The sequence below is a fragment of the Rhinoderma darwinii genome, chromosome 10, assembly GCF_050947455.1.
Source record: "Rhinoderma darwinii isolate aRhiDar2 chromosome 10, aRhiDar2.hap1, whole genome shotgun sequence".
NCBI lineage: Eukaryota > Metazoa > Chordata > Amphibia > Anura > Rhinodermatidae > Rhinoderma > Rhinoderma darwinii.
Window position 1 is genome coordinate 97,735,926 of NC_134696.1, and position 8,479 is coordinate 97,744,404.

Below are 8,479 nucleotides of genomic sequence, written 5' to 3' on the forward strand. Positions count from 1 at the left end.
ATAGCTGACGTCACTATTTGGTTTTGAAGTTCTATGGACCCACAGATGACATATTGGGACATATATTAATGTGGGTTTTGCCATATCTGAGCTCGGAGGGAGGGAGCTTCACCGGAGGGAAATAATCTGTTTTCCCTCTCCTCCAAACTACAATTTTAATGTACAAGCTTATGGTGGGGATAGGAACAATCTCCCCCCCAGGTTAAGTCCCTCTACCTGAGCCCTGTAACTAGACACCCTGGTCGAGGTAAAGTAGATGAATGCACCATGGCATCATTGACATTGACATTTCGACATTCTTTCATGACCTAGGGCACTTTTACAGGGGCCAATAATCAGGCAAAAGCTCGTCTATCAGATGATCGTATCGTTTCTGCAACATAAAATATTATCGTTGTTGGCAGCACATCTCCCTGTGTAAACAACGATGTGCTGCCGACATGATAGAAATGTACGGGGATGTAATATCGAGCGCTCGTCACGATACATAGCTCCTTGTGAACGGAGCAAATGAGCGCTGATCAACGAGTTGACTCGTTGATCAAGGCTCATTTACACGGCCCACATCGGGACGTGTAAGAGGACGCTAAGGGTGATCCAAGAAAATGACCCAACTGCTCCTGCCGATTTTTCTAAAGTGCCGGTGGCACTCCACACACTCCAAGAGGCTCATTAGGTAGATCTAATCTAAAGTGGCCGCAGAAGGGATTATTAGATCGGATATTTATGTATTTATTTATTTAATTAATATTGGATGAATTACCTCTGCCCGGCTGTATTACACAGACATATTGTATAAATGCGTAGTATAGGGGCCCTCTTAGAATAAATTCATCAATGCTCCTTCTCTCGGCAGTTGGTTTTAGTAAACTTGGCCATTTTGCCGCACTGTTGGCCCCTTCAAAGGACCAGAAAAAGTCACAACTATGTTAAATATTGGTCTATTAGATATGTGGATAATCTGCTTATCTTCTCAGTGAAATAAAGCAGAAGTTATTAAAAGGGCTCCCGGAGATAACAACTGAGATGTTCCTCCATAACTATAGACCGCGATCTTTACTTATATTGAATATGTGATGATCTTTGATATGTCATGTTATGTTTTTGAGATTGACTTTCCACTTTAATAGTATTTTGACTTGATTATATTACATTGTGAGAGATTATTAATTTCATGAAAATATTGACATTGTGGAACAAAAGTAATAAAGGAAACTATCTCTAAGTTATTACTATCTATGATAAAGGTGGGTGTTAGATTAGGATAGTAACAGATTGTCAGTACCTTCTCACCTATTAGACTTGTACCTGAATGAGTCTAAAGTAGTCCATAACCAGGCAAGCAGCTACCCAGCCGATGGACCGCTCAGATTTCATGATCAGGCTCCTATGATATCCGTATGGCCAGGCAATGAAGAAGAATTATGAATGGCTGTATAGAGGGCACTGTTGATGGTATTAGACTGAAGAAGGACTTCTGTCCGGTCTTCTCTAGTAGCCATCCGCTAGACTAGAGAACGCCTAACATAAATCCTACCATCAAAAGTGCCCTCCACAAAAACATTCTTTATTGCACAAATTTTTTGATGCATTTTACTACCATGCAGTAAAATTTCTTTAAAGAGAAATTAAATTACCCTTATACTTATTATTCAAAATCAATAATATGTTACAGTCAATACAACAAATTTGCATAAAACCTAAAACGAAGCAAAAATAGAAATAAATACCAATTATTTGCAATTTTAAAGGGTTTGTATGAGGTTAAAAACAAATCTGCTTCTTTTTTTTTTTTCAAAACAGTGCCACTCGTGTCCATGGTTGTGTCTGGTATTGCAGCTCAGCCTCATTCATTTGAACATGCCTTACTATACATAGCCCATGAGTAAGAGGGGAAGCACTTTTTAAAAAGAGGGGAAAAAAGCAGAACCTGTTTTGTAGTTTCATACAAACCTTTTCAGTGTATCATGTAGCGATAAAAATAATGGAAAGTGTTAACCATTTCATACTGTTGACTTATGTCTATTTTAATTTGGCTTCAGAACAGTGTAAGAATATGGAGAATGAGGATTTGTCTCCTTACGAACTAGATTACGATATGTACAACAACACAGAAGAAGAAGATAGAGAAGATATAAACCCAAAGATTTTTCTCTTGATCCAAATTTTTAACATCATTTTTTACAGCATAACCTTCATACTGGGGATTATTGGGAACGGACTGGTCATCTGGATTGCAGGATTCAAGATGAAGAAGACCGTCAACGTTTTATGGTTTCTCAACTTGGCCATAGCTGATTTTGTATTTGATATTCTTTTCCCGCTCCAGATAACGGAGTCTATAATGAATGGACATTGGCCCTTTGGTCAAACCATGTGCAAGGTCGTATTCACCATTCTCTTCGTTAACATGTCCGTCAGCACCTCTTTTCTAATGATTATCAGTATTGACCGATGCACATCGGTCATGTGTCCTGTGTGGTCAAAAAACCACAGGTCTTCCAGGTTGGCATTGACCGTCTCAGCTATAATATGGGCATCCTGCTTCATGCTTAGCTCCCCGTACCTTGCTTTCTTCGACGTCGTTCAAGACTATGAAAATAGCACCACATATTGTTTACCCATCTATGCCCATGACGAAGATACAGACACAATGAGGTACGAAACTATGATAGTCGTCAGATTTGTCTCCATGTTCCTCATCCCATTTTCTATCATAGTAACTTGCTATAGTCTTATTGTAATTCGTTTGAGAAGAAGCAGAAGTCTTTCAAGATCAAATAGACCTCTGAAGGTCATTATTACTATCGTACTTTGTTTTTTCTGTTTCTGGTTCCCCTTCCATATCTGGCCTTTCCTAGGAATCTTGAATGTTGAAATGAATGATGACATTGACATGATCATGTTTCACCTTGTTCATTGCATTGGCTTCTTTAATAGCTGTGTTAATCCTATAGTCTATGTCTTTGTTGGACGAGATTTCAAAAAAAGTTTATTCAAGTCCATTCCATTTCTTCTGGAGAGCACATTTAAGGAGAAGGATGACTCTGATACAGAACTTCCCTATAATCAAACTGTGATGGAAACTGAAATGGAAAATTATGATTTATGAAGAAAGGCAAATCTTGAAGGGGTTGTCCCATCATGATAACCCCTGGTCATATCCCTTACTGGTCATATAGACAAGCTACAGGCTTCCCCCAAGAGACTTCCTTCTATCATCCAGAGTGGAGAACTACTATAGAGAATGACACCATGAAATAATATGTTGGACCCATAGTGGCCATTACTGGGGAAATGTGCAGCCGCCCACAGCTTCCTTGGTGATAATAGAAGGGGTTGTCCCATCATGATAACCCCTGGTCATATCCCTTACTGGTCATATAGACAAAATACACGTGGTCCCCTTCCCCCAAGGGACTTCCTTCTATCATCCAGAGTGGAGAACTACTATAGAGAATGGCACCATGAAATAATACGTTGGACCCATAGTGGCCATTACGCTGGAAATGTACAGCCGCCCACAGGTTCCTTGGTGATAATAGAAGGGGTTGTCCCATCATGATAACCCCTGGTCATATCCCTTACTGGTCATATAGACAATCTACAGGTGGTCCCCTTCCCCCAAGAGACTTCCTTCTATCATCGAGAGTGGAGAACTACTATAGAGAATGGCACCATGAAATAATACGTTGGACCCATAGTGGCCATTACGGAGGAAATGTACAGCCGCCCACAGGTTCCTTGGTGATAATAGAAGGGGTTGTTCGCTTTTATTCTCCAATAAGACTCATAGTCTTATTTTTTGTTCGAAGGTCATGTTCCACTGAGGAGCCCCATATCAAGTGCCAACTTTTATGTTATTGAAAAGTTTTGTTCCAAATAAAAAAATTGTCGAAGTGTTGAATGGACTTGGATCTGTCAATTCTACAATGAAATGTCTAATGTTACGTCTGGATATTAGACAATGTACATTTAAGGATTAGTAACCCTTATTTTTCCAGGACACAACAAGTAGATAAGCTGTCCCAGGTCAATAACACAACAGGCTTTCAAGTAAATTACAATGTTCCTAGACCCTATAGACGTCATGCACACGACTATACTACAACTCCATACAAGTTCTGAGTTGTATGGATTTGTAACTTCATTTGAGTTGTATGTTGTCTGGGGATAAGGGAATTGTCCTATCTGGACAACCCCTACTCTAGATGACATGCTGCTGGTTATCGGCTGATCACCAAGGGTTCAGCATCTAAACCCCCAGTGATAATAGCTGATTGCTGGGGTATCAGCGGCTCATGGTAAAGCTGCCGCTGTCTCCTCTATTTTATTATCGTAACTGGGGCAGTACAATATTCTACTGGGTGTTAATACGGCTGGACTATTAAAGGGGTATTCCAGGAAAGGCTAATGACGGCAATTTGCTAGAATATGCCATTATTGTAGGCGTCTGACCACTTGGACCCCCACTTATCACAAGAACAAGAAGGCCTCTGCCCCATTGGCATTTGTTCTGCACAGTGCTGGTCCCGTCTAGGTGCTCAGCAGAGAACTTCATCTCAGCCCTATTTAAGTGAATGGGGCTGATTTGCGGTACCGGCACAGCACCGGGATGGCTAAGAAGCTTTGCTAAGAAAAATTCAGAAGGCCACTTCTTACTAACGATTGTTGAGGTTTCAGTGGTCGGAACCCCACTGGTCAACATTTGATGGCATATCCTAGCGATATGCCGTTACTGCCTTGGCTGGAATACCCCTTTAAGTAGGGGAAATATCACTCTTACTTTGACTTTGTAATGCTCACACTATTGCATTTGAACAATGAGCTCCTGGCCCCAATGCAAAATCTTTCAATGCAAAATCTGTTACATGGGCCCCCACCTACCATCTGCAATTTATAATTTTGGTGTCTTCTTATGTGTCAGTGGGACTTTTGGGTCCCCCAAGGCACCAGGGAGCAGGTGCGACTCACACCCCTGTACCCCCGTTAGCTACACAACAGTTCATGTAGCACAATATGAATATTTGGAGTTTAGTCAAGCTCTATGGACTATAGTCAAGCTCTTCTATACATTAAAGGACAATGTCAGAATGACGGGGGAGGAAGGAGGTGACTCATTATTTTTTACACCGTTTAGCCAATCAGAACATAGATGGCAGAGCAACATTTATAAAAGTGTTTTCATTCTTAAAGGAACACGTCTTAAAGGAATACTCCAAGCAAATTGGTTACACTGTCCTATCCCTACTGCAGTGCCTGAGGAGGCGGAGCATGACACTGGGATTTTCTTATTCATCTTCTTTAAATCTTGTTTTAATGGAGTTAAACTAGTGATTACACCAACGTAACAGCCCCCCCGAAGTGCCAAACGGGGGTCAAGAAGATAGTTCCTCCTGGTTCTGTGGAGTCACATGATCCCTCTCAGCCAATTAGCAGCTCTAACAAGTATTAACACACACTCCATGAATCCTTAGAAACGGGAGTCACAGACTGCATCACATGATGGAATTTAGAGCTGTCTTGTCTTCTCCATGAGTGTGTTTTGCATTGCAGCTCAGCCCTATTCACTTGTAATACCAGACATGACCATGGACAAGTGTAGCGCTGTTTCCTGGAGAAAAAAAATACCAGTTTTTTTTTTTTTTTATTACCCCCAAAAAAACCTCTTAATACCACACAGTTCGAGTAAAACCAATCCTGAATATGACAACTCAGAACATCTAGAGAAGTCATTGATTCCTATCTCTAAGTAAAAAATAACATATCTTAAAGGATCAGAAAGACCGTGTGATTCCTTATCATTTCCGTTGTAAACTCGTTAGCTAATCTCCATTTTTGTACCAATGATAAAGAGAGATAGAAACAAATGCAGAACATATTACATCCTTCATGTCACTGAACAGGACGAAGTGAAGATTATTACATAGAGAATAAGGTGAGGAACAAAACATTTTTGACATATTTCTAATATTTAAATCCAATTATTGATATAGTTAGAATATTTTTTGTATTGTATTTTCTTTCTTTTTCATTTTATTGTATTTCTAAAATATTTTTTTACATTTTATTGTTTGAGGTTTATTTCAATATTTTTTTTACTATAAAAAGTTGGGAAATTTGATTTGAGGTTATTTTTCTTTTAGGTTTAAAGGAGTCAATCACAAGTGAATTATGGGGAAAAAAATAGGAATTTTCAAACTTTTTGGGTATATTTACCTGTCACATTGTGGTTATTGCAGTGAAATATCATGTGAATGCACCATTACCATCAATATCAAAGTGGCAGGACCAGCAGCTGGTAATGTTTTTGACCATTTTTGAAAAGTCTTACTAATTGTGAAAATGTATTTATATTATTAAAGATTGAAAGAAGAATTTTGGGTGAAGGAATGGAATAAAAGAAGTTTACATAGTGGCCAATGTAGGCAAATTGCAACATATTATACAAATCCGATTCTACAAAAAATGTCAATGTCAGCACAAATAAAGTAATATTAAAAGGGTTTTCCTGGTACTATAATATTGATGGCCTATCCTCAGGACATGATCAGATTGGTGTGGTCCAACTCCAGGCACCCCAGTCTGATCGCCGCATCCTCTACATCCTTCACCAGGCACTGCGTTGTACATCTGGTAGTGGCTGTGTCTGGTATTGCAGCTCAGTCCTATTCATTGAAGTGAGCTGCAGTACCAGGCACGGCCACTACCAAATGTACGGCGCTGTTCCTGGAAAACAAAAAGGGGCAACTCCGCAGCTCCTTCAGTCAGCTTATTGATGGAGGTGCCCGGGCATCAGACCCCCACTGATCATATATTGATTGTCTAGCAATATTATAGTGTGGGAAAACCCCCCCAAAGTTAGAGCCACATTCAATCTGAATACTTTGAAGGTTTTAATAGAAGCATCATAGGATTGTACAATTGAAGGTATACATAAAGGCAAACTATGAAAATATTTGTTTTCTAGGTCTGATGACCCAAACTTACAGCACCGTAGGTCCCTTATGATGCCATTAGTTAGGGTAATACACTCGAATTTGTGGCTTTATTACTCTTGTGTGAAAAGGGCCAAAGATTGTATGTTTCTGTATTGGTTTTTTTACATATATATGCTTTTTTTGGCAGAGTAAAATATGGAGGGGACACATTTTAATTTTGACTTCCCGGAAAATACGACTTTCTTCAATTACACCACAACATTTTCTCCATACTACTCTACTGAAGAAGATACAGACGTGGTTTCAAAAGTTTTTCGTGTGATCCAAGTCATTACTGTCATTTTTTACACAATAAGCTTTGTCATAGGGATTTTTGGAAACGGCCTGGTCATCTGGATTGCAGGATTCAAGATGAAGAAGACAGTCAACGTTCTATGGTCTCTGAACTTGGCCATAGCTGACATTGTATTCAATATAATCTTCCCTCTCCAGGTAACAGAGTTGATAATGGATGGGCATTGGCCCTTTGGTCGGATGATATGTAAGGTTATATTCACTATCCTCTTCCTCAATGCCTCAGTCAGCACCTTTTTCCTAATGATTATCAGTGTTGACCAATGTACATTGGTCATGTGTCCGATGTGGTCCAGGAAACATAGGACTCTCAAGGTCGGATTAATCATCTCAGCAATCACATGGTCAACTTGTTTTATGCTCAGTTCTCCATATCTTGTTTTCTCTGACGTTATTCATGACCTTGAGGGTGACATCTCCTACTGCATTCCCGTATATGAAGATGACAATGATGTAGACACGAGGAGGAATCGTACCATGATGATAATAAGTTTTGTCTCCCTCTCCCTGATCCCTTGTTCTATAACACTTATTTGCAATGGTCTGGTCAAATTTCGGCTGAGAAGAAGCAGTAGACTCTCAAGGTCAAAGCGACCCATTAAAATCATCATCACTATTTTATTTTCCATTCTCTGTTTCTGGTTCCCGTTCCAAATATGGTCTTTCCTGGAAATCCTGAATGTTGAGTTGAATGATACCGTTGGCTTCATCATGTCCCACCTTCTTTATTTCATCGGTGTCTTCAGCAGCTGTCTAAATCCCATGGTTTATGTTTTTATTGGAAGGAATTTCAAAAAGAGTTTTTTCAAGTCCATTCCATTTCTACTGGAGAACTCACTACGGGAGAATGATGACTCAGATACAGAATATTCTTATTGTCAGATGGAAACTGAGATAGAGAATTATGATTTGTGAAGAAAGTAGAATTGTCTTTATTCTAAGGCCGATTTCCTATGACCATAGTATGGCCACAACTCCCGGACAAACCCCCAACACACCTCTCCCCTTTGCGTTTGTACTGAGCCAGATCATTATAGGGTTCTATGGTGATCTATGTTTGCTTCAGTAAAAACTGTAGAGGGGGTCTCAGAGATGCGGACATAATAGGTCCATGTGAACTGGCCTCAAAGGTTATGTACATCTTGGTAACCAATTTTTTGGACACAGAATTAGAGATATAGCAG

The 8,479-nt window shown here is 39.7% G+C and overlaps 2 protein-coding genes across 2 annotated transcripts; both read left to right on the forward strand.

The window, feature by feature from the left end:
• The first annotated feature begins 2,056 nt into the window (after window positions 1–2,056).
• On the forward strand, window positions 2,057–3,112 carry LOC142662672 (chemerin-like receptor 1). Its single transcript, XM_075840883.1, has one exon. The coding sequence runs from the start codon at window positions 2,057–2,059 to the stop codon at window positions 3,110–3,112; it is 1,056 nt and encodes a 351-aa protein (XP_075696998.1).
• Window positions 3,113–7,136: 4,024 nt separating this feature from the next.
• LOC142662673 (formyl peptide receptor-related sequence 4-like) lies at window positions 7,137–8,210 on the forward strand. The gene has a single exon (XM_075840884.1). It carries the CDS (start codon window positions 7,137–7,139, stop codon window positions 8,208–8,210), a length of 1,074 nt encoding a protein of 357 aa, XP_075696999.1.
• The last annotated feature ends 269 nt before the right edge of the window (window positions 8,211–8,479 follow it).

What these genes read in the sequence shown, in the direction of transcription:
- LOC142662672 (XM_075840883.1), top strand. Translation starts at nt 2,057, where the DNA reads ATGGAGAATGAGGATTTGTCTCCTTACGAACTAGATTACGATATGTAC.
- LOC142662673 (XM_075840884.1), top strand. Translation starts at nt 7,137, where the DNA reads ATGGAGGGGACACATTTTAATTTTGACTTCCCGGAAAATACGACTTTC.